The sequence below is a fragment of the Balaenoptera ricei genome, chromosome 11 (assembly GCF_028023285.1).
Source record: "Balaenoptera ricei isolate mBalRic1 chromosome 11, mBalRic1.hap2, whole genome shotgun sequence".
Taxonomy (NCBI): Eukaryota; Metazoa; Chordata; class Mammalia; order Artiodactyla; family Balaenopteridae; genus Balaenoptera; species Balaenoptera ricei.
The window spans coordinates 47024558-47052101 of NC_082649.1; the positions used below are offsets into that span (position 1 = coordinate 47024558).

A 27544-nucleotide genomic window follows, 5' to 3' on the forward strand; every position below is an offset into this window, starting at 1 on the left:
TATGCCAAAGTATTAAATTACAGTAAGTTCCCTACATATGAACCAGTTCCACTCTGAAAGTGTAAGTCCAATTTGTTTATAAGTCCAATAAATTTAGCCTAGGTACCCAGCTAACACAGTCAGCTATATAGTACTGTACTGTGACAGGTTTATAATATTTTCACACAAATAATATGTAAACAAACAAACATAAAATAAAACATTTTCAATCTTACAGTATAGTACCTTAAAAAGTTCAGTAGATAGTACAATAGCTGGCATACAGGGGCTGGCATCCAGTGAACAGGCAAGAAGAGTTACTGAATGGAAGAGGGAGAGGAGGTGGGAGATGGTAGAGCTGAAGGATCATCAGCAATAGGAGATGGAGGACAAGCTGCAATTTCACTCATGGCTGATGTTGATGGCACAGGTTCTGGTTCCTTGCTGGATTCAATTCTATCTGCCCTCTTGAAAAAATGACGTAATGATAGTAGTAGCTATCACTGGGTAGTAGCTCTTTTTTTCTCCTCATAGATGACACTGTAGCACTGGATGGTGTTCTGAATGGCTGCTGCAACCTTCGTGTACCATTCTACGTTCAGGTCCTGTGCCTCAAAAACTAACAGTGCCTCCTCAAATAAAGAAAATCCCCTTGCCATTTCCTGTGTTGTGAATCTCTTCAGTTCTTCAGTTACTTCTTCTACCTGTTGTCTCTCTTCATCCTTTCTGTCGACCTCCAATTCCATCAGGTCTTCATTAGTAACCTCCTCATGTTGCACAGCAAGGAGTTCAGTGAAGTCATCCTCTTGCAGATCTAGCTCCAGCTTCTCTCTGAGGGTCACTGAATTGCTGAAGACCTCTTTGGAATCCTTATCCATCTTCTCAAATCCACGATAATCATGAACAAACTGTGGTCAAATGTTCTTCCAAACCCCATTCATGGTGATGACTGTAACCTCACGTCAAGCAATGTCAATGTTTTTTATGGCCTTGTAGATGTTATAGTCCTTCCATAATTGTTGCAAGGTTGTTCCTGATTCATCACTTGCCTTTACTGCTTGACAAAAAGTGTGATGTAAATCATATTTCTTGAAAGTCGCTCTAACTCCCTGGTCCATAGTTGGATGAGCGATGTAGTATTAGGTGGCAGATGCACTACTTTGACGTTGGAATGAAAGTTGTCCATGAATGGGGGGTGGCCCGGAGCACCGTCAAGCAACAAAAGAATGTTGAATGGGACATCCTTCTCCAAGCAATATTTCTCTACCTCCAGGATAAATTGGTGGAAAAACCAGTCCTGGGAAATGGCCTGTGTAACCCAGGCTTTGGGGTTACTCTTCCACACAACAGGAAGAGAGCAATTGGGTATGTTTTTAAGGGCTCTTGGGTTCTCTGAATGGTAAACTAAGAGAGGCTTCAGCTTCATATCGCCAGAAGCATTGCCACCAAACAACAGAGTTAGCCTATCCTTCGCTGCTTTATAGCCTGGCATCAACTTTTCTTCCTTAACAGATGTAACTTTCATCTGGCATCCTCTTCCAGTACAGTCGTGTGTCATCACTTTAAGAACCTGCTGGGGTAAATATGCACCTTCATCAATAATTTCTCAAAGCGTTTCAGGAAATTCCTGGGCATCTACCATATATGTACCTGCTCCCTCACCACTTACTTATACGTTGTGAAGGTTGGTTCTAGCCTTGAATCAATGAAACCAGCCATGACTAGTATTAAAAGATGTACCTCTGATTCTTTGCCATGTTTCTTTTTCAAGTCTTCATAAAGGCTTTCAGCTTTCTCTTGAATCATCATTAAGCTGAGCAGGACTGGATGCTGATCCTGATCCTGCATCCACACACTGAGAAGTTTCTCCATCTCCTCCAACATTTTTCCACACTTCTTCAATATTATTGTCGACATCATCGGCACAGCAGATTTCTCATGTTCCATGATGTTGTTCTTGTTCTTTAGAATTATGCTGATGGTTGAATGATTCATGTTATGAGAAGAAGCGACACTTACTTTTCACCTCACTCCACTCTCTCAATTATTTTAACTTTTGTTTCCATCATTATCACTTGGCGCTTCTTAGAAGTAACAGCTACATCACTGCTGTTTTTACGCTTACTTCCAGACATCCTGGGCTTGAAATAAAGATACTGTACTACTGTACTCTGTACAGTACCGTACAGTAAAGTACACAAAAGCACAACCACTTGTAGAGGATGCATACACGTGACAATGTACACCAGACACGTGACTTAACTTACGTGATCGGACATGCGAACGTACATTCAAATCTTTGAAGGTTCACAACTTGAATGTTCGTATGTAGGGGACTTACTGTAATGCCTATTTCAACTTAAAATGCAGATAGTGCTCTTATGTCATGTGCACAGTAAGTTGCCAAGAAAATTTCCTGAAGAAAATTTATTCACTTTGACTCTACCTAAACAAATGGAACTTGGTATTTTTAGAATAACAGCCAAAGTCTCTCATTTAGTTTTATATAAATATTTATCTAACACCCTAAATCTAACCTGAGGTAGTGGCTGACTTTATAAGCTAGGATTGGCAAAGGCATAAGACTAAACACATGAGTCTTTCATGCTCATTCAAAAGGTCTTGGTTCCTAGACCTCATGTATCAGTGGCTAATGTTTACTAAGGTAAAATAGAACAAGATAGAATATACACCCTCCCAATAATCCTGCAGAATATCTACATAAAATCTATATAGTTGCTATCTTATTCTTTGGTGATTTTTACATAGTGTGCAATATGACTTTAATAATGGTTAAAGAAGAGAAAACAGTCTGGAGTAACAAGTCACCATCACTAGTAGTTCAAGTCCACAACATTTCTACTTCGTGATATTCAATCTCCTTTGATAAATATGCTTTATAAAGCCTTTATACAGACCTTATGCAGAGTAATACATTGAGCAGATTTTTAGTAAATATTAATTAACTGTTCTTTGACCACATTTTCTTAATGAATTTTTCTGGTCCCTACCCTGGGCTGGTTAAAACTCACCTTGTGTTTGCTAAGAGCTGTTATCTAATAGCCTAAGATGTTTTGCTAAATAATAGCGTGTCTAGCACAGCACTAGTTGTTTTCTGAAATAGCTTCCTACCCTTTCCAACTCGGCTACAGATTTGATATTGGCACAAGACCCATTACCTTCCATACTTTCTTGTTTATTATGCTGGTCAAAGTGTCCTAACCTAACTATTTGTAGGGGCTGAGGAAGTCCCAGGACTTTTTGTCCAGATGGGTTACAGTCTGCATTTCATTCTCCCCTGATGTCGTCTGACAGCCCTGGCATTTGTAGAGCCAAATACAGGTTCACATGTTACCAGTGGTTATAATCACAGTTTTAAATGTGCAGCACCAGTGCCCATCAGAGTCTCCAAGGAAGGAATTTGGCAGGAAAATGGTCCCTTGCTGTGCCCCCAGGTAACCTATCTCATCTGTCATTACCTGGCATGGTGTAGATAGGCTATATCTACACAAGTGAAATGTAGGTGTAGATAGGCTATATCTATACACAAGTGAAATAATCGTCCCAATTTGTATTTGGGCAAAATGCCATCATAACAGATGGACATGAGTGTATACAACTGGGGAATTATGCATATACATTAAACATGCAGACTATGAGCATGAGTCCTTTCTAGGAACATCCAAACATCTGTCTGCTCTGAGATTTTGTGTATACTGTTTACACCATATGCTGGCACAGTGGGAGAGCCTTGTTGGAGGTGCAAAAAGGAGCACTCATGAATTTCATGGAAATTGTTTCATAGGGACAATTTGCATCACCCTGAGCAAAAGGAACATATAACAGTGCTGTGAATATCTTTGTTGTTATTTCAAGATAGCAAATTTTAAAAACTGATTTTGGTAGCAAAAAAGACAATTTTCGGACATCACAGGAAAATCAAAATTAAAATTTCGATTAATTCTTAAAACATCTTTGTATGATGTGCATGTGTTATTTAAGCGTTGATAAACTCCTATAAGATTCACTGTTAATTATTTGAATCCTTCTATCTGAAGCCAAACCTGCAGATCAAACCAATCAGCACTTCTAACATAAATTTATAACTCAACTTGCAATGTAAGGAGTAAATTAATGTGTGTATGTCTTATTCACTGCAAATATACCCCAAAGTAGTAAAGCATTCTTTATTATTTGAAGTGCAGAATCCCAGTAATTTCAAATCCTATCTAAAATAATATTAAAATTTATGTGTAAGTGTAACTTATTTTTTTGACAAGAACATTGTCTTCATACTATGGATTGGCCTTATTATAAAAACTTTGGAATAATCCAGTTTTGCATACAAATTAAACATGTATATTAAGTTGTCTTTTATTATTTATTTACTTTAAATGACTGGAATTTAATTTTTTCACATTTATTCACCCTGAATTGTTATAACTTTACCTGTCTTTGTCCCTTATGAAAGTTTTCACAAGCTTATGTGATTATTTCTCTATCTGCATCTCTTTATCCCTCAAGGATCTTTTAACATTAAAGTGGTAAATAAAATAATAATAAAATAGTATCAGAAAAATACAAATGATTATTATTACTACTTCTGAACTTATATTTTTACTTCTCAGTGAATATCTTCTGTTTTAGTAAATTAAGCATAAAAATTATAAATGCTATAAAACTATAACTACCCATTCATATGCATAATTATTTTATGACTCCAAAATCTTAGAACTCAGTAGTACTCAAGTCAACTAATATGTAGTATATATTTATTTTCAAGTTTTATTTTATATTGGAGTATAGTTGATTCACAATGTTGTGTTCATTTCAGGTGTACAGAAAAGTGATTCAGTTATACATATATGTATATCTGTTCTTTTTCAGGTTCTTTTCCCATTTAGGTTATTACAGAATATTGAATAGAGTTCCCTATGCTATACAGCAGGTCTTTGTTGATTATCAATTTTATGTATAGTAGTGTGTATATGTTAACCCCAAACCCCTAATTTATCCCTCCCCCACTACCTTTCCCCTTTGGTAACCATAAGTTTGTGTTCTGCATCTGTGAGTCTCATCTGTTTCATAAATAATTCATTTGTGCCATTTTTTTAGAATCCACATATAAGGGATATCATGTGATATTTGTCTTTCTCTGTCTGACTTAGTTCACTTAGTATGATAATCTCTAGGTCCATCCATGTTGCTGCAAATGACATTATTTCATTCTTTTTATGGCTGAGTAATATTCCACTGTATATATGTACCATATCTTTTTTATCCATTCATCTGCTGACAGACATTTAGGTTGCTTCCATGTCTTGGTTATTGTAACAAGTGCTGCAATGAACATCAGGGTGCATGTATCTTTTAAAAGTATGGTTTTCTCCGGATATATACTCAGGAGTGGAATTCCTGGATCATATGATAGCTCTATTTTTAGTTTTTTAAGGAACCACCATACTGTTCTCCATAGTGGATGTACCAATTTATATTACCACCAACAGTGTAGGAGGATTACTTTTTTTCCACACCCTTTCCAGCAGTTCTCGTTTGTAGATTTAAAAAAAAAAATTTAATGGCGTATAATTGCTTTACAATGTTGTGTTAGTTTCTTCTGTACAATGAAGTGAATCAGCTATATGTATACCTATATCCCCTCCCTCTTGAACCTCCCTCCCACCGCCCCCATCCCACCCATCTATGTCATCACAGAGCACAGAGCTCCCTGTTCTATACGGCAGGTTCCCACTAGCTACCTTTTTCACACATTGTTGTGTATTTATGTCAAACCTAATCTCTCAGTTCATCCCACCCTCCCCTTCACTCTCTGTGTCCACATGTCCGTTCTCTACATCTATGTCTCTATTCCTGCCCAGCAAATAGGTTCATCTGTACTATTTTTCTAGATTCTACATATATGCATTAATATATGATATTTGTTTTTCTTTTTCTGGCTTACTTCACTCTGTATGACAGACTCTAGGCCCATCCTCATCTCTACAGATGACCCAGTTTAGTTCCTTTTTATGGCTGAGTAATATTCCATTGGATATATATATCACATCTTCTTTATACATTCATCTCTCCTTGGACATTTAGTTGTTTTCATGTCCTGGCTATTGTAAATAGTGCTACTCTTTGTTGCAGTCTGAGGGCTTCTCATTATAGTGGCTTCTCTTGTTGTGGAGCACAGGCTCTAGGTGCATGGGCTTCAGCAGTTGTGGCAGGCGGGCTCAGTAGTTGTGGCACACAGGCTTTGTTGCTTTGCAGCATGTTGGAACTTCCCGGAACAGGGATCAAACCCATGTCCCCTGCATTGGCAGGAGGATTCTTAACCACTGCACCACCAGGGAAGTCCTAGGATTTTCTATGCATAGTATCATGTCATCTGCAAATAGTGACAGTTTTACTTCTTCTTTTCCAATTTATATTCGTTTTATTTCTTTTTCTTCTCTGATTGCCACGGCTAGGACTTCCAAACCTATGTTGAAGAAGAGTGGTGAGAGTGGACATCCTTCTCTTCTTCCTGATCTTAGTGGAAATGCTTTCAGTTTTTCATCATTGAGAAAGATATTTGCTGTAGCTTTGTCATATATGGGCACAGGTTCCCTCTATGCACATTTTCTGGAGTGATTTTATTAAATGGCTGTTGAATTTTGTAAAAAGCTTTTTCTGCATCTATTGAGATGATCATATGGTTTTCATTGCTTAATTTGTTAATATGGTGTATCATATTGATTGATTTGTGTATATTGAAGATTCCTTGCATTCCTGGTATAAATCCCACTTGATCATGGTGTATGATCCTTTTAATGTGTTATTGGATTTTGTTTGCTAGTATTTTGTTGAGAATTTTTGCATCTATGTTCATCAGTGATATTGGTCTGTAATTTTCTTTTCTTTGTGGTATCTTTGGCTGCTTTTGGTATCAGGGTGATGGTGGCCTCATAGAATGAATTTGGGAGTGTTCCTCCCTCTGCTATTTTATGGAAGGGTTTGAGAAGGACAGGTGTTAGCTCTTCTCTAAATGGTTGTTAGAATTCTCCTGTGAAGCCATCTGGTCCTGGACTTTCGTTTGTTGGAAGATTTTAAATTAGAGTTTCAATTTCATTACTTGTGATAGTTCCATTTATATTTTCTAATTCTTCCTGGTTCAGTCTTGGAAAATTGTACCTTCCCAAGAACTTGTCTGTTTCTTCGTGGTTGTCCATTTTACTGGCAGATAGTAGTTTGTACTAGTCTCTTAAAATCATTTGTATTTCTGCTGTGTCAATTGTGATTTCTCCTTTTTCATTTCTAATTTTATTGATTTACATCCTCTCCCTTTTTTTCTTGATAAGTCTGGCTAAAGGTTTATAAATTTTGTTTATCTTCTCAAAGAACCAACTTTTAGTTTTATTGATCTTTGCTATTGTTTTCTTTGCTTCTATTTCATTTACTTCTGCTCTGATCTTTATGATTCCTTTCCTTTAACTGAGTTTGGGTTTTCTTTGTTTTTCTTTCTCTAGTTGCTTTAGGCATAAATTTAGATTGTTTTTTTGAGATTTTTCTTGTTTCTTGAAGTGAGATTGAATTGCTATAAACTTCCCTCTTAGAACTACTTTTGCTGTGTCCCATATGTTTTTGATCATTGGGTTTTCACTGTCAAGTGTTTCCATGTATTTTAAAAATTTCTTCTTTGATATCTTAAGTGATCTCTTGGTTATTTAGTAGCACACTGTTTAGCCTCCATGTATTTGTGTTTTTTACAGTTTTTTTCCTGTTATTGATTTCTAATCTCATAGCGTTCTGATCAGAAAAGATTCTTGATAAAAATTCAATTTTCTTAAATTTTCTGAGGCTTGATTTGTGACCCAAGATGTGATCTATCCTGGAGAATGTTCCATGTGCACTTGAGAAGAAAGTGTATTCCACCACTTTCAGGTGGAATGCCCTATAAGTATCAATTAAATCTGTTTGCTCTATTGTGTCATTTAAAGCTTATTTTTCCCTATTTATTTTCTGTTTGGATGATCTGTCCATTACTGTAAGTGGGGTGTTAAACCCCCTACTATTATTGTGTTACTGTTGATTTCCCCTTTCATGGTTGTTAGCATTTGCCTCATGTATTGAGCTGCTCCTATGCTAGGTGCATAAATATTTACAATTGTTATATCTTCTCCTTAGGTTGATCCCTGCATCATTATGTAGTGTCCTTCCTTATCTCTTGTAACATTCTTTATTTCAAAGTCGATTTTATCTGATATGAGTATTGCTACTCCAGCTTTCTTTTGATTTCCTTTTGCATGGAATATCTTTTTCTATCCCTTCACTTTCAGTCTGTAGGTCTGAAGTGGGTCTCTTGTAGACAACATATATATGAGTCTTGTTTTTGTATCCATTCAGCCAGTCTGTGTCTTTGGGTTGGAGCATTTAATCCATTTACATTTAAGGTAATTATTGGTATGTATGTTCCTATTAGCATTTTCTTAATTGTTTTGAGTTTGTTTTCATTGGTCTTTTCCTTCTCTTGTGTTTCCAGCCTAGACAAGTTCCTTCAGCATTTGTTGTAAAGCTGGTTTGTTGGTGCTGAATTCTCTTAGCTTTTGCTTGTCTGTAAAGCTTTTGATTTCTCTGTTGAATCTGAATTAGATCCTTGTTGGGTAGAGTAATCTTGGTTGTAGGTTTTTCCTCTTTCATCACTTTTAATATATCCTGCTGCTCCCTACTGGCCTGCAGTTTCTTCTGAAAAATCAGCTGATAACCTTTTAGAGATTCTTTTGTATGTTATTTTTTGCTTTTCCCTTGCTGCTTTTAATATTTTTTCTTTAAACTTAATTTTTGTTAGTTTGATTAATATGTATCTTGGTGTGTTTCTCCTAGGGTTTATCCTGGGGACTCTCTGCACTTCCTGGACTTGGGTGGCTATTTCCTTTCCCATGTTAAGAAAGTTTTCAACTATAATCTCTTTGAATATTTTTTCAGAATATTTCTTTTTCTCTTCTTTTTCTGGGACCCCTATAATTCAAATGTTGGTGCATTTAGTGTTGTCCCAGAGGTCTCTGAGATTGTCTTCAACTCTTTTCATTTTTTTTTTTTATTATGTTCCTTGACAGGTATTTCCACCATTTTGTCTTCCAGCTCACTTATTCGTTCTTCTGCCTCAGTTATTCTCTTATTGATTTCTTCTAGTGTATTTTTCATTTCAGTTATTGTGTTGTTCATCTCCGTTTGTTTGTTCTTTAGGTCTTCTAGATCTTTGTTAAACATTTCTTGTATTTTCTTAATCCATGCCTCTATTCTATTTCTGAGATTCTGGATCATCTTTACTATCATTACTCTGAATTCTTTTTCAGATAGGTTGCCTATTTCTTCTTCATTTATTTGGTCTTGTAGGTTTTTTCCTTGCTCCTTCATCTGTAACATATTTTTTGTCATCTCATTTTTTTTTTTTTTGATGGTGAGGTTGTGTTCCTGTGTTACTAGTTGTTTGGACTGAGGCTTCCAGCACTGGAGTTTGTAGGCTGTTGTGTAGAGCTGGGTCTTGGTGTTGAGGTGAGAACCTCCAGGAAACCTCACTCCAATGAATATTCCCTGGGGTCTGAGTTTCTCTGTTAATCCAGTGCTTCAGACTCAGAACTCCCACCACAGGAGCTCTGGCCCAACCCCTGGTTCGCAAACCAAGATCCCACAAGCCACACACAGTGGCAATAAAAAAAAAAAAAAGAAATAAAGGAGCAGAACAATAACAAAGAGTAAAAAATAAAATAAGATTAGAAAACTAACAGCTATGTTAGAAAAAATAAAAATACAGATGAAACAACAACTGGAAGAATTGGAAGTTAAAACAGAACCACAGTAGCAAAAATGAGAAAACAAAACAAAACAAAACAAAAAGCTGGAAAAGGCCTTGGCAGTGGGGAGCAGGGCTGAGGCAGGGTGGGGTTTAAGTGGTGGGCAGGGTCTAGGCTTAGGACCCATGTGGATGGAAAAGGACCTTGGGAGGGTGGGGTGCAGGGCTTAGTCTCAGCATGGCCAGAGTGGCCCAGGGTGCCTCTGGCCTTGAAGGGCAGAGGACAGGCTCAGGACCCCAGCAGGCTCCCTGGGACTGAGTGGGTGGGGGAAATGCTAGGCATGTTTCCCCAGATCCTCCAGTTCTGGAGGGTCCCTCCCCATTCACCTCTCCTCTTCTCCCCCTGCTTCCCTCCTCCTACTCACCTAGGACCCACACAGACAGAGGGGGCTCCGGAAGGTGGGGCACAAGGCCCAGAAACCCAGCAGGCTTCTTAGAGTCCAAGTGGGTGGGGGAAATGCCAGCCTTACCTCCCCTGATCCTCTGGTCCTATAGGGACCCTCCCCATCTGCCTCTCTTCTTCTCCCCACCCCCCACGCCCTCAGGACCAACGCAGCTGGAGGGGGCCTTGGAGGGTGGAGGACCCAACCTGGGAGCCCAGCAGGCTTCCTGGGGCCCAAGTGGGTGGGGGAAATGCCAGCTGTGCTTCCCCTGATCCTCCAGTCCTGGAGGGTCCCTGTCCATTCACCTCTGCCCCTCTTCCTCCCTCCTCCCTCCCTCCTATGCCCCTAGGTCCTAAGTGGCTGGAGGGGTCCTCAGAGGTCAGAGGACCCAGCATGGGAGCCCAGCAAGATCCCCAGGACCCAAGTGGGCAGGGGAAATGCTAGTTGTGTTCTCCCTGATCCTCCAATCCCAGAGGGCCCCTCCCCATTAGCCTCTCCTCTTCTTCCCCCCTCTTACACCTCTAGGGCAAATGCGGCTGGAGGGGGTCCTGGAAGGTGGAGGACCCGGCCTGGTATCCCAGCAGGCTTTCCGGGGCCTGATTGGGCAGGGGAAATGCTAGCTGTTCTCCTTCCGATCCTCTGTGCCCCAGGGTGTCCCTCTAGGCATGGGAAAATGTCCCCTCTCCCAGCCATCCCTCAGAGGCACTGGTCCCATCCGACCTCCACTTCTCCTCTCCCCTAACTACCCCCTATGTCCTACCCAGTTGCTCTGGGGTTCCTCCTGTCTCCTTGGGTGTCAAGGTTCCCCACCAGCGTCTGGTAGGTGCCCTAATGGTGGGGAGACACAAGCTCTGTGTCCTCCACTCCACCATCTTGACCCATACTCTTTTGATGACTGTAGCTTTGTATTATATCTGAAGTCAGGGAGCCTGATTCCTCCAGCTCTGTTTTTCTTTCTCAAGATTGCTTTAGCTATTCAGGGTCTTTTGAGTTTCCATACAAATTTTAAGATTTTTTTTCTAAATCAACAATATTGCCATTGGTAATTTGATGGGGATTGCATTGAATATGTAGACTGCCTTAGGTAGCATGGTCATTTGGACAATATTGATTCTTCCAATCCAGGAATATAGTATATCTTTCCACCTGTTTCTGTCATCTTTGATTTCTTTCATTAGCATCTTATAGTTTTCAGAATAAAGGTCTTTTGCCTCCTTAAGTAATTTTATTCCTAGGTATTTTATTCTTTTTGATGCAATGATGAATGGGATTGTTTCATTAATTTCTCTTTCTGATCTTTCATTGTTAGTGTATAGAAATGCAACAGATTTCTGTGTATTAATTTTGTATCCTGCAACTTTACCAAATTCATTGATGAGCTTTCATTTTCTGGTGGTATCTTTAGGATTTTCTAATGTATTGTATCATGTCATCTGCAAACAGTGACAGTTTTACTTCTTCTTTTCCAATATGGATTCCCTTTATTTCTTTTTCTTCTCTGATTGGCAGGGCTAGGACTTCCAAAACTATGTTGAATAAAAGTGGTAAGAGTGGACATCCTTGTCTTGTACTTGATCTTAGAGGAAATGCTTCCAGCTTTCCACCATTGAGCATGATGTTAGCTGTAAGTTTGTCATATATGGCCTTTATTATGTTGATGTAGGATACCCTTATGTCTTCTTTCTCGAGTTTTTATTATAAATGGGTGTTGAATTTTATCAAAAGCCTTTTGTGCCTCTATTGAGATGATCATATGTTTTTTATTTTTCCGTTTGTTGATGTGGTGTATCACACTGATTGATTTGCGGTTATTGAAAAATCCTTGCATCCCTGAGATAAATCCTTCTTGATCATGATGTATCATCTTTTTAATGTATTGTTAGATTTGGTTTGCTAGTATTTTGTTGAGGATTTTTGCTATTGGTCTGTAAATTTCTTTTTTGTGGTACCTTTGTATGGTTTTGGTATCAGGTTGATTGTGGCCTCATAGAATGAGTTTGGGAATGTTTCTTCCTCTGTGATTTTTTGGAACAGTTACAGAAGGATAGATGTTAACTCTTCTCTAAATGTTTGATAGAATTCGCCTGTGAAGTCACCTGGTCCTGGACTTTTGTTTGTTGGGAGTTTTTAAATCACAGTTTCAATTTCAGTACTGGTGATTCATCTGTTCACATTATCTATTTCTTCCTAGTTCAGTCTTGGGAAATTGTAACTTTCTAAGAATTGGTCCATTTCTTCTAGGTTGTCCATTTTATTGGCATACAGTTGCTTGTAGTAGTCTCATGATCCTTCATATTTCTGTGGTGTCAGTTGTAACTTCTTTTTTGTTTGTTTGTTTTTAAATTTTTATTATGGGATACTTCAAACATACATCAAAATAAGAGCATATAATAAAACTTACCCCATTGTATTTATCACCTGGTCATAATATCTTCCAGCTATTTGGCCACTCTTATTTTCATCTATATCCTTCTTCCTTCACATTATTTTGAAGCAAATCCAGTAACAGGATAGATTTGTTTTTGTAAGTATTGTTAGATACTCCCTCAACCACCTATTTATATACATATAAATAAGTTCATATATGTATATATATTTCCAGAACTTTTATCTGAGTTAGAAGATGGATTCTAGCTTGTTGTCTGAAATTCGGTAGTTACACGAAGTGCAACTTTTTGGGAATCATTTTTTTTTTTATTATTTTTTTTCACACACGCACACTGTATTTTATTTTTACAAGAGATAAATAAACTGACACCAAGCATTGTAAATGGATGACCACAACAAAAGCAACAATGATTGCAATTACCAAACATGAAACACACTCATACGATGTCATAATATTGACATTCAGTCCAGTAATCCTCCACTGTAACAGCTCCTTTACTTTGCAGTGAAAATTGATTTGTATATTTTTTGCCTCTGAGCCCTTGTGGGATTTTTTTTTTATTCAAACAGAAAGTCACAAAAATTTTAATCATCCTCATCAGTTCACTCAGTCCCATGTAATTAATTTTTTTTTCATCTTGATCTTTTGTTAGCACTTTTATGAATTCATCAGTTTTCCATTAGAGTTCTGAAAATGCTTATTCATTCAGTTCAGCAGTATAGTCAGTTACCAGAAACCTGTACTTGTCAGAGTCTTTTCCATGAATTCCTTGAAGATGAAACCCTTTCACAGGAACATTTTTGCAAAAGCATCAGAGTACACCCAGAACTGTCTGTAAATGACAAAAGACTTAAAAATGACCACGGTTAAAGATTTGATGAAAGTTCATAATAATGCAATTGACAAGGAAATTTAGTTATTTCTGAGATATACATTTTAAAGTAATAAATAGATTTATGACGTATAACATTATACCAGAACATATAAGATTTTTAGAAATTTCATGTAATGTCTGAAACATTTATATTAACATATTTCCATACAAATAACCCAAAGAAAGTTTAGTATTAGTTTTTGTTTGTTTGTTTTTTTATACTGCAGGTTCTTATTAGTCATCAATTTTATACACATCAGTGTATACATGTCAGTCCCAATTGCCCAATTCAGCACACAACCATCCCCAAACCACCATGGTTTTCCCCCCTTGGTGTCCATACGTTTGTTCCCTACACCTGTGTCTCAACTTCTGCCCTGCAAACCGGTTCATCTGTACCATTTTTCTAGGTTCCACATACATGCGTTAATATACGGTATTTGTTTTTCTCTTTCTGACTTACTTCACTCTGTATGACAGTCCTTAGATCCATCCACGTCTCAACAAATGACTCAATTTCATTCCTTTTTATGGCTGAGTAATATTCCATTGTATGTATGTACCACAACTTCTTTATCCATTCATCTGTCGATGGGCATTTATGTTGCTTCCATGATCTGGCTATTGTAAATAGTGCTGCAATGAACACTGGGGTGCATGTGTCTTTTTGAATTACGGTTTTCTCTGCGTATATGCCCAGTAGTGAGATTGCTGGGGAGTATGGTAGTTCTATTTTTAGTTTTTTAAGGAACCTCTATACTGTTCTCCATAGTGGCTGTATCAATTTACATTCCCACCAACAGTGCAAGAGGGTTCCCTTTTCTCCACACCCTCTCCAGCATTTGTTGTTTTTTAGATTTTCTGATGATGCCCATTCTAACTGGTGTGAGATGATGCCTCATTGTAGTTTTGATTTGCATTTCTCTAATAATTAGTAATGTTGATCAGCTTTTCATGTGTTTCTTGGCCATCTGTATGTCTTCTTTGGAGAAATGTCTATTTAGGTCTTCTGCCCATTTTTGGATTGGTTTTATTTCTAATTTTATTGATTTTAGCCCTCTCCCTTTTTTTCGTGCTGGCTTTGGCTAAAGGTTTATCAATTTTGTTTATCTTTTCAAAGAACCCACTTTTAATTTCATTGATCTTTTCTACTGTTTTCTTCATCTCTACTTCTTTTATATCTGATCAGATCTTTACGATTTCTTTCCTTCTACTAACTATGGGTTTTGCTTGTTCTTCTTTCTCTAGTTGCTTTAGGTGTAAGGTTAGGTTATTTACTTGAAATTTATCTTGTTTCCTAAGGTAAGCTTGTATTGCTATAAACTTCCCTCTTAGAACTGCTTTTGCTGTGTCTCATAGGTTTCGTATCAACTTGTTTTTGTTATCACTTGTCTCTAGGTATTTTTAAATATCCTCTTTGATTTCTTATGTGATCCATTGGTTATTTAGTAGCATATTGTTTAGCCTCCACGTGTTTGTGCTTCATAAAGTTTAATTCCTGTAGTTGCTTTCTAAAATCATAGTGCTGTTGTCAGAAAAGATGATTGATACGATTTCAGTTGTCTTAAATTTTAAAAGGCTTGCTTTGTGACCCAGCATGTGATCTATCCTGGAGAATGTTCCATGTGCACTCTAGAAGAATGTGTATTCTGCTGCTTTTGAATGAATGTTCTATAAATAACAATTAAGTCCATCCAATCTAATGTGTCATTTAAGACCTCTGTTTCCTTATTGATTTTCTGTCTGGATGATCTGTCCATTGATGTAAGTGGGGTGTTAAAGTCTCCCACTATTATTGTGTTACTGCCAGTTTCTCCTTTTATGGCTGTTAGCATTCGCCTTATATATTGAGGTGTTCCTATGCTGGGTGCATATATATTTACACTTGTTATATCTTCTTCTTGGATTGATCCCTTGATCATTATTTAGTGTTCATTTTTGTCTCTTGTAACAGTCTTTATTTTAAAGTCTATTTTGTCTGATATGAGCATTGCTATTGCAGCTTTCTTTTGATTTCCACTTGCATGGAATAGCTCTTTTCCATTCCTTCACTTTCAGTCTGTATGTGTCCCTAGATCTGTAGTGGGTCTCTTGTAGACAGCATATATATGGGTCTTGTTTTTGTATCAATTCAGCCAGCTTGTGTCTTTTGGTGGGAGCATTTAATCCATTTACATTTAAGGTAATTATCAATATGTATGTTCCTATTTCCACTTACTTAATTGTTTTGAATTTGTTTTTATGCGTCTTTTTTCTTTCCTTCCTCTTTTGTTCTCTTCTCTTGTGATTTGATGACTATCTTTAGTGTTGTGTTTAGGTTGCCTTTTTTCTTTTTTTCTGTGTGTATCTATTGTAGTTTTTTGGTTTGCAGTTTCCATAAGGTTTTTATATAACAGTATATATAAAAGATTGCTTTACAAAATTGTTATAAGTTGCTGGTCTCTTAATTTCCAATGATTTCCAATATCCTGAATTTGTACTCTCCTTTTCTCACTATTGCTGGTTTTGATATCATATTTGTGTATGGTTGATTTCCTACCTTTACTTTATATTTGCCTTTACTGGTGAGTTTTCCTATTCATAATTTTCTTGATTCTAGTTGTGGCCTTTTCTTTTCAGCTTAGAGAATTTCCTTTAGGATTTGTTGTAAAGCTTGTTTGGTGGTGCTGAATTCTCTTAACTTTTGTTCATTGTAAAGCTTTTGATTTCTCCATCAAATCTGAACAAAAGCCTTGCTGGGTCGAGTATTCTTGGTTGTAGGTTTTTCCCTTTCATCACTTTAAATATATCATGCCACTCCTCTCTGGCCTGCAGAGTTTCTGCTGAACAATCAGCTGATAACCCTTGTATGTTATTTATTACTTTTCCCTTGTTGCTTTTAATATTTTCTCTTTGTCTTTAATTTTTGTCAATTTGATTAATATGTGTCTTGGTGTGTTCCTCCTTGTGTTTATCCTGTATGGGACTCTCTGCGCTTCCCGGACCTGATTGACTATTTCCTTTCCCATGTTAGGGAAGTTTTTGACTATAATCTCTTCAAATATTTTCTCAGGTCTTTTTTCTCTCTCTTCTCCTTCTGGGACCCCTACAATGCAAGTGTTGTTGCATTTAATGTTGTCCCAGAGGTCTCTTAGGCTGTCTCCATTTCTTTTCATTCTTTTTTCTTTATTCTGTTCTGTAGCAGTGAATTCCACCATTCTGTCTTCCAAGTCACTTATCTGCTCTTCTGCCTCATTTATTCTGCTACTGATTCCTTCTAGTGTATATTTCATTTCAGTTATTGTATTGTTTTTTTAAAATGTTTATTTATTTATTTATCTTTGGCTGCATTGGGTCTTCACTGCTGCATGTGGGCTTTCTCTAGTTGCGGCAAGTGGGGGTTACTCTTCATTGCGGCACGTGGGCTTCTCATTGCAGTGGCTTCTCTTGTTGTGGAGCGTGGACTCTAGGCATGTGAGTTTCAGTAGTGGTGGCATGCAGGCTCTAGAATGTAGGCTCAGTAGTTGTGGCACACATACTTAGTTGCTCCATGGCATGTGGGATCTTCCTGGACCAGGGCTTGAACCCACGTCCCCTGCATTTACAGGCGGATTCTTAACCACTGCACCACCAGGGAAGTCCCAGTTATTGTATTCTTCAACACTGTTTGTTCTTTATATCCTCTAGGTCTTTTTTAAACATTTCTTCATCTTCTCAGTCTGTGCCACCATTCTTTTTCCAAGATCTTGGGTCATCTTTGCTTTCATTACTCTGAATTATTTTTCAGGTAATTGCCTATCTCCATTTCATTTAGTTGTTCTTCTGGGGTTTTATTTTGTTCCTTCGTCTGGAACATATTTCTCTGCTGTCTCATTTTGCCTGTGTTCATGGTCTCTGTTCCACAGGATGCAGGGCTCTAGTTTCTCTTGCTTCTGCTATCCGCCCCTGGTGGGTGAGGCTGGTCTAGATGCTTGTGAAGGCTTCCTTCCTTCCTCCACTCACTTGTACCTGCCCACTGGTGAGTGGAGCTGGGTCTTGTCCCTCTGGTGGGCAGGGCTGTGTCAAGTGGTGTGTTTACAGGCAGCTGTGGGATCAGTAAGACTTTCAGCAGCCTGTCTGATGATGGGTGGGGCTGTGTTTCTGCCCTGTTGGTTGTTTGGCCTGAGGCATCCCAGGACTGGAGCCTACAGTCTGTTGGGTGAGTCCAGATCTTGGCATCAAAATGGCAGCCTCCAGAAGGGCTCATGCCAATTAGTACTCCCTGGCACCTCTGCCACTAGTGTCCTTGTTCCTACAGTGAGCCACAGCTGCTCCCCCCACCTCCCCAGGAGACCCTTCAAGACCAGCAGGTAGATCTGGCCCAGGTTCCTATGAATTCACTGCTTTTTCCCTGGGTAGTGTGCACGAGAACTTGTGTGGGCCCTCCAAGAGTGGAGTCCCTGTTTCCACAATTCCGGTGGAGCTCCTGAGATCAAGCCCTGCTGGCCTTCAAAGCCAAATGCTCTGGGAGCTCCTTCTCCTAATGCCAGACCCCCAGGCTGGGGAGCCTGATGTGGGGCTCAGAATGCTCACTACTGTGGGAGAACCTCTGTGATATAATTATTTTTCAGTTTGTGAATCACCCACCCAGTGGATATTGGATTTGATTATATTGCACATGTGCCTCTCCTACCATCTCATTGTGGCTTCTTCTTTGTTTTTGGATGTAGAATATCTTTTTTTGGTAGGTTCCAGTCTTCTTTGTCAATGGTTGTTCAGCATTTAGTTGTGATGTTGGTGTTTTCTTGAGAGGAGGTGAGCTCAAGTCATTCTACTCCACCATCTAGTCTCCAACTCAGGCTGTATTATATTTCTAATAAGATCACATTTACAAGGCAATCTTGGAATATTTTGTTTACGAGTATTTTTAAGATTCTATGTAACTGAAGCATCAGCAACATATGCCACAATTAAATGTTCAACAGGATGTTCGAGTTTCATCTGGACTCATGTCCTAGTGATGAAAGATTAATTCAAAGTTAGATCTGTGCTTAATGAAGAGCTGGATATAAGCATATAATATGCAATTAAAAATTTGGGGGTTAAGAAAATTATATTTATATCATAAAAATAATACACAGGATGTACTCAGTCTAGAGAATACTTAGAGTTTCAGTATTTCTACATTTGGGCATTTAAAATTCTTTTGTATTTATTTGAGACAGTTAGATTCTTCATTACTATAAATACAGTGGTATATATTTTTTAGTTGTCTAATCAGAAAAACTTGAGTTTATTAAAGACCTGGTCATTTAATGATCATAATATTGTAATAAGTCAACTGATTTTCTTCAGTGATATAAATTTGCATTAAAAGTATGAAGTATGATTAGAAAATGTTTGTCACTACATTATTTTACTATTCTCTTAGGCAATCTCCATGTTTCATTTATCACAAGTGTGTGCAAATGACATTCAGATTTACTCCCCTGACCTAGATTGGAATTTCTAAGATAAACTTTAATGTCTCCTTGGCATTTTAAACTTAAGATTATCAAGACAAAATATAAATTCTCTACCTCTAAACTTTTTTCATTCCTTTCTTTCTTTGGTTAATGGTGTCATTATACTTCTAGCCATTTCTGCATTTAAAACTTCTTTTATTCCTACCTTCCCAAGTCATACAGTATAACTTCCACTAAGGCACTCTTGAACAGCTTGTGGTTGCCCAACCTCTCTTTCTCTCTCTCACTTCACCACACACATGTACACACTAGCCAGCCTTCTCCCTCTTTCCACAATTCATCTATGTCAGCCAAAGCCCAAAACATGCCTTGTGTTTGTTCACTCTATGTCTGACTCTTTCATACATGTTTATTAAGTGAAGTGATTTAGAAAATTGGGCAACATACAATTTACTTTCTTAAAATAAACATTGATTACTACCCTTTTTGCTAGTCAGTAATCAGTTCCATGTTTAATCTGTATGTAACCATTTTAAAGTAAAAGAATGGCAAATACTCCAATTAATCAGAGTATAAAGTATGTTGAACAGAATAGGTTCCACCAGCATTAACATCAATGGATTTACAAAAGCTCTCAGCTTGTAATTTTAGGAACTTGATTTTGTCAACATTCTGTGTGTTAGTTTGGGTCCTCCCAGAAACAGGATTAATTGAGATTAAACATGCAAGGAGTTCATTAGGAAAAATGATCCTGTGACAAAAAACTAAATAAATAAATAAATAAAATAAGGAGGGAGCCAAGGAAGACTGGAGAGCCTTCACACTAGAATATCTGAGCCAAAGGAAAGAGAAGTCATAGACAGCCCAGAAGCAATGGTATTAAAGGGAAATTCATCCCAGCTGTCTAGGAATCCTTGAGGCACAGGCAGAGGAGAACTGTGACCCCCAAGAATGGGCCTATTTTAGCATTTCAACCACATTTGGTCATTGACTGGGAGTTGCTCTTGGGTACCATGCCCTTGGGAGCAATATGATTTCAGAACAGAGCAACTCATATTCTAAGTCAGTTACACCTGCATTTAGAGCTCTGCATTCACTTCACCACCACAACCCTGGAAGATGATCCAGTTCTTAAAACAGAGTATATCTAGCTGAGCTCATAAGAAACTTGATTATATACTAACAGTAGTGTTTTGCTTACAGTAAGAACTAACTTAATCTGTAGTGTCAAATATTCATGTTAATATCCACAATAATATATTTTCTAATTCTGGCATAAAGATATTCTCTAAAGTAAATTTTACATGTATGAATTAATCTGCTATTTGTTAATTTATATCTCAACCCTCAATGTTGCCAAAAATGAGAATCTATCTCTTTTTATAATTCATAAAGACCTTTGGGAGTCCATAGATTTTTCTTAGATAAGAAGCTGCAAAGATCTGCTTTCAAATTAGGAATATTACATGGGAAAATTATGGAATTAATTTTTCATTTTGATGGCGGCTGCTCAGTTCAGTCAGAAGTAGCAATTCATCACATTCCCTGTACCTAATAAAATAGTAGACATGCTTATTCTTCAGTTTGGTTGTTGCTTGAATGTGAAAATTAAGAGGTATAAATTGAGTAATTGTTAAAAAGTATCATTTTCTACTATAGCTCTTCTGTCAATCAACTGTCTTGAGCCCATTACCACTATAATCAGGTGCGGAACACGATAAATGTGAAAGCAACATGTTAAAAATAAAAAGTAAGTGCTTTGGAGTGACTAGTACTTTTGCTTGTGAACAGTTTTTGGACCACGAGGTAAAGCTTTGCTTTAGAAATGCTTGTAGGCTGGAGCATCCCCTCCATCTTCTAGACTGGGCTCTGCAGGTGAGTGCACGGTTTCCATGTGCTGTTACTATAACTCACAAGTGCAGAGCTAACCTGGCTCAAGTGTCCACTACCAGACCTCAGACATCATTTATGTTAACCCAGATATTTCTACAAATATTTCTCGTCTCAACTCCTAGACAGCTCATGGCTTTCACATAAACACATCTTTACTGAAAAAGAATTTACTTGGATTGCCCATTAGGCAAAAATACCAATTACTCAGTTTTGTACTGTTCTACCAGGGTGTGTGTGTGTGCATTCATGTGTGTGTTAGTAAAAAGAGAAACAGGTAAGACTGACACCTGTTTTTTGAAGATAGCATTCATCTTCAGTGACTCAGATCCACTCTTTGGTCCTATTGAAATGACTGATACATTTCCACTGATGAAGGATAGAGATCGTCTCTTTGACTTTGACCAAATCTCTGGCTGTTACTGTGAAGTTTGTCTTCTGCTATGGCTATCATTCTCCATCAGCCCAATGCTAGAACACACAGAAAATTATTTATTTTTAAACATTGCCCCTCAAGTTTTTTAGTTGGATTGCATAGCTTCCCAGTTGTCTGAAACTGATATTTATTCGCACTTTTTAATTATTTTAACACAGTATCTACTTTGGTCCTTGGGATTGCCCCTTTTCAGTTTATGCATCAGGGACTATTTGAGTATTATGCAGTCATTAACAATCTACACATACTTACACCAGTAAAGTTGTTTTTCAGTAATCCTCTTATTAACAACCATGACCTTGGTACCTTCCAAGATCTTGTTCTATATTGTTATCTTTCCTTTTCTAGCTAACATATAAAGTGATATCCCGGCAAATCTCATCTGATTTCCTGCTGAGTACTTCCTTGGTAAAAGAAGCAACTTCAGGTTCTCTGTATAAAACTAGGAACTTAAAGTATATTTACTTTTACCTCATTTTAGATTTTTGTATACCAGAAAATAAGTGAAAAATTTCCTTTCTTACTGTGTTTGTTCAGTTCTAAGAAATCCATGCTCCATTTAGCTCATCAGGTCATGTTTTTTTCTTCTAGGACTACAATGATGAAATTCGTCAAGAACAACTACGTGAATTATCTTACTTAAATGGCTCAGAGGACTCTGGTCGTGGCAGAGGTATTAGAGGCAGAGGGATCAGAATAGCTCCCACAACTCCTTCAAGGTACATTTGTTCTTACTTTAAATAAATTAACAGCCAATAAGGATGGCAATACTTTGCTGGCCTGTTCTGTGTCATGATCACAGCTAGGAATAAACAACAACAATATCAGCAACAATAACCACCACCACCACAAAAGCAATAACAATAGATGCTTATATAGCTCGTAAGAGCTTTATATAAATTATTAACTCATCAAGTCCTCCATAGTAGGGTTAAGCATTATTTACAGGTGAGCAACTGATAAATATGTAAGCAATATGCCTGAGGACACACAGGCAGTCTGACTCTAGACTTCAGAGTTTGAGCTCTTAACAACTTCCTAAGAAAATAAGAGGAGCAAACCTAAGAGTTTCTACTTTTTGGTTTTGTCCCCAGGATTAGGGCATGCAGATGATTCAATCGTATGCATCTTTGAACCAGGATGACCTTGAATGAAGAGAAAATTACAAATATTATCTATGCCTTAAATGGCCCATGAATTGATACAGTCTTGCCAGATAGGTAGACAGATAGATGAGGATAATGATAGATATATGTAGGTAGGTAGATATATAGATATTTATATAGATAAGTAGATTATATATATATTATGTGTGTGTGTATTATATATATACACACACACATAATATATATACATATATATACACACCACCAGGCCAGAAAGCCAGAAGTACATTTCTTACATGGATGATAGTAAGAATATTTAAAGCTTAGTTATATTTGACTCTGCAATGTCATCAGAGAAGATTTTATTTGATATTGTTCAATTTGCAAAGAAATTGGAATTTTTCTGCAACAGAATTTGTTTTGTAGGATTCTACATTTGCCAAGCTTTCAACAGAAAGCATTGTTTTGCAAAGAGGTAAAGTGAAAAATACTCCCAGCCTTCACACGCAGACTGTGTAATTCTGTCATTCTCTTTATCCTGTTATAGTTGGCCTTCAAATCTCTAAATGGCTTAGATTTAGAATACTATTTCATATATTGCATAGAAACCATCTTAAGAGATTCTAAGATACTTTGTGGATTCAATTTGTTTTTAAAATTACTCCCCAAATATTTTCACCACCTTTCAAAACATTACTGTTTTTAACATTTAAGTCACAGACACCTCAAAAAATTTTACACTATCAGAAAAGAAGTTAAGAATGATCAATTTCCAAATAAAATATCAAGGAAATAATTGATTATCTAAAGGTAAAATGTGGCAATTATAGAAATTACTTTGATTAAAGGAAGAACTTCTGAAAATGTGTCAGTGATTTTTTTCACATTTTTTTCTTTAAAAATTTTTTTTATATGAGCTTTCTAATGCTACCTAGCAACATTAGTTTATTGCTAAAAATTAATGTGACATAACATTTTTTATGGACTTTTTTAATGGAATCAGCCTTTTACAAAACATTTATATTAACTTCATCATGATGGGTTGTGAAATGACATCATTGCAGGCAATCTTAAATTGATTAAATCATAGGGTTTTAATAATGAAATTGTCACTTTTGTAGTTCAAAAAATGATAATTTTGGCAGTTTTATATGGTGTAACCTAAGTATGTATTGAATGACTATAGAGGCAACAAGTTTTTTCTATTCTATATTCTTTGGAATAGGGACCATTTAAAAAAATAATGCATTAACCTGCTTTTGAGACTACAAAATCATCATATTAAAGGACTTTGTTTTGTTATTGGTGTTCCTTAAGGTAATAATACATTTGTCATATTTGAGTGGACCATATAAGATTTCAATTTCATGAAGTTTTAATGTAAAATATTAATCTCTTTAATTATTTAATAAAGAATAGTGCATTATGATCTAGATTTTTAAATATCTTAGAAGAAAAATTTGATTGAAAGCTTTTGCTTTTTAACATTCCATATATCATACAATCTGATATTGCATATGTTAAAAAAAATTAATATTGAAAATTAAACCTCACTTTCAATGCTATCTTGATGTAATTAATGTATTAACATTAATAAAAGTAAATGTAGCAGAACTCTGTTGTCTTCTGTTTCAAACCACATGATGAAATATATCTGCAATTAAATAAGAATAAGAAAATAGCTTCACAAAACAGAAGATCATATTGATCAGAAAGTTCTTGAACACATGGGTTAATGGATGCTGATTTGTACATATTTATGAAATTGTGACTTTTTAAAGTTATTCAGTTACACTTAAATTCAAAAAGAACAGTACCTGGTATATTTTTAAAACTTTAATTTGTTGAAAATTTCTTTAATTAAAGGAATTTATGTTTCAACAAGCATATTTATGAAAACTATCTAATCTTCCAATAATAATGCATACCAGAAAACAAAGCATTACCTCTATATATTATAATAATTTATATTACGTAATTGAAGAATTAAGATCTTCACACACATCACTGCTACATGTTGAATGAGAGTAAACAGTGGAAAATAAAACATTTGAGGCAGATTGTGAAGGTTTTGTTTACTACAATGAGAACTAATACGTAGATAGAATCTAATGGATCTTGTTAAAGAGGGGACTAATCATATTTGTTTCCAAGAAAGACTACTCAGTCACCACTGTGAGCGATAGAGAAGAATTAGAACAAAGCAAGAAAGACAGAGAGGTGTGTGGCAAGGAAGCCAGGGATAATACAAGTTCATTATCCAACCCGGAAATGAATACCACTTGGAGTGTTAGAGAGATAAAGGACTAGATTAGAAATTAGAATTTATACAAATTAGTGCCCAATTAGATGTTGGAGACAAGAGAGTGGTCCTAGACAGTATAACTCTCTGATGTCTGCCCTGGTTAGAGATTAATGACATCATCCACTAAAATTAGGTGAAGGACCAAATTTAATGAAGAATATAATTAATCCTAGGTCTATGGATTGCCAGTGTGACCTTGGGAAGGTGACTTGTACTTTCCGTGACATGGTTCTCAACCTTTAAAATAGCTTAGAAATGGCTACATGACAAGGTTGTCAAGATTTTTAAGTTAGATGACACATGTAAGGCAGTGGTTCCCAAACTGGTCTGCACATTGGAGTCACTGAAAGCTCACTGCTGCTAGAGACTGTGACTTGATCGGCCTGGGGTATGGTCTGGAGTCTGGAGGTTTTCAAAGGTCTTTAGGTGACTCTAACATGCAGACCAGTTAAGGAGACATGATCCAGGGTATGGTGTGTGGTAGGAAGGAAAGAGATAACAGCCATCAGAGTTAGAGACTGCAGGGGTGCACTGTGAGGCACAGAAGGAGGGTGGGGGGCAGAAAATGGGGATAGCCACATTCCAAGGAGGGCCCAGAAGTAGATGTCAGTGAATGAGCCTGAAGAATATAAAGGAGGGAGGAAGAAATATGGAGAAAAGCAGAGTCATAAAAGTTAGGCATTTTCCAGATAGCAACCCATAGTGATAAATATAACAGTTACAGTGGAATGGGGACTGATTTCCAGTGGATTTAGAAACCAGTGGGCTTCTGGTGATACCAGTCAAGAGTATTTTCAATAAAGAGGAGAAAGCAATAACTAGATTGCATTTGATTCAGGAATGAGCAGGAGGTGAAGAATTAAGGATAGAAAACTTTCAAGAAGTCAGAAAAATAAAGGAAAGAACATTGTAGTGTGGATTCAGCCAGGGACACTATGTTCTAAATAGGTGATGTGAATCTTGAGTTGAATTGAGGACTTGAGTTGAAGAGAGATATAGGGTTAATATTCCAGGGAAGGGATGTAATGTGTAGGAGGTAATGAGTCAGATTCAAGAGACAGATTTTCCAGGGCTCTGTCTGGGAGACAGTTTACGAAGGAATGGGATGAGAAATTAGATTTGATTTGAGCATGATATAATTTTAAAGCAGGAAGAATTGCTATAGATTCAGAGATCTTATTTTACCCATTAGAAAAATAATCTACCTTAGGCTCAGGGAGTTATAACACTTACCTGTGATTATTCAGTGGTATGGATATAACTTGTGAATATAGTTTAAAGTAAGGTGACATATAATTTACCACCCACACAGGGACACTTTTGAAAGTATTAAAATGCTAAACTAGGACAACAGTTGTAATTCTGAACTATTCTGGGCAAACCTGGATGTATGCACACCCTGTATATAAGGTGCTTGGAGGTCCAGTGAAGGTAAAATTACTCTTTATATCCATCTTATAGATCAACTTTTATATTATCATGCTAATGTAGAATATTGTGGTCTCAGTTATATTGTGCTTGAAGTGGGCACTGGGCCTTCTAAGGTCTCCCAGTGCAGGAGAGCATTCTCTGTACATTAGACTCACAGTAAGTTCTCTAATGATTTCTCTATTCATCAGCTCTATAATCTATTTAAAAATTTTAAAAGCTTTACCAGCATTCTTATTGTTCACTCGTCAAGCTCATTTTCTGCAAGAGCCAGCTGACTGCTCCTCATAGCAGAAAGCATAACCTACAACCCCATCTGTGGGTGCAGCCAAACAGTGTGATGGTTCACATCCCGTGATCATTATTTCCCCCAAAGCTTTAGCGTTCTTGCTGAAAGCAGTGCTTTCTAGAGGCCAAACTTTCAGACATAATAAAAAGTGAAATAACCATGCTTTTGCCCAAAAACTTTAGACAAACACTCAACCTTTCCAAAGGCCTCAGAATACCATAAGAGTTTACTGCAACCATTTGATCTTACACTTTTAGTACAAGTTACTTTTGTGTCAAGCACTGCAGTACCAAGTACTCAGTGTGTTATTTTTATTGCACAGCCCTCATGTATTTCACTAGCACCATAGTTACCATAGGAAATAAATTATATCAGGGACTGTACCAGTTCAGGGAGTTACACGTATAATGATAAATCAGTGACAATGACCTCAAACTTAAGCTACTATAAGCAGAATGATATCATGATGGTTAGAGTTCCACATTTTATCGAAGTGCTGACAGATTTTTTTTTTTTTGTAAGTGAAAAATTGCCCATCACTGTCAATAACCTCCAGCATGGAGGAGACATTGACAATTAGCAGCTATGGATGGTACAGTGAGTCATGTACTAGACACTGCTCTCATTTGAGACTTTTTTGGTAAATTTGGAATAAAAATCAGAGTGGGTTGATTTCTGTTTGCTTTGCTTTGAATTTTTAGTGCTATAAAAGAAAATATCAAATTATTTTACATGGTTTTTATGATAACTAAGTCATAACCGATATTTACAAAACTTATTCTGTGGAGGTCAAAATGCTATATACCCTAAAGAATCTCCATTAAACACACACACTCACAACACTCAGACATGCAGAAATAAATGTGGTTTTCTTCCCATTGTATAGAAGCTGTAAGATGAGAGCTTTGCCTGCTCTCATCACTTGTTCCTCATCTGTATGTGACCTGTTTCTCCTAGGGGCCGTGGGGGTGCCATTCCTCCTCCCCCACCACCTGGACGAGGCGTTCTCACCCCTCGAGGGACCACTGTGACCCGTGGTGCTCTTCCAGTGCCCCCTGTAGCGAGAGGCGTCCCTACCCCACGAGCACGGGGTTCACCCACTGTGCCAGGATACAGGGCACCCCCTCCTCCAGCCCACGAGGGGTATGAAGAGTATGTAAGTACTCTTGAGAAATCAGTTATTAGGAGGAGTTAAGTTTGTTGGGGA

General features: G+C 37.2%; 1 protein-coding gene across 1 annotated transcript in view; it reads left to right on the forward strand.

Annotated features, from left to right (window-relative positions):
- Window positions 1–27544, forward strand: part of KHDRBS2 (KH RNA binding domain containing, signal transduction associated 2) — a 720740-nt gene that overhangs the window by 394055 nt on the left and 299141 nt on the right. Inside the window, exons 5-6 of the mRNA XM_059937548.1 lie at window positions 21801–21928; window positions 27295–27493. Of these exons, the coding sequence (XP_059793531.1) occupies window positions 21801–21928; window positions 27295–27493 (327 nt within the window). The remainder of the gene's footprint in view (window positions 1–21800; window positions 21929–27294; window positions 27494–27544) is intronic.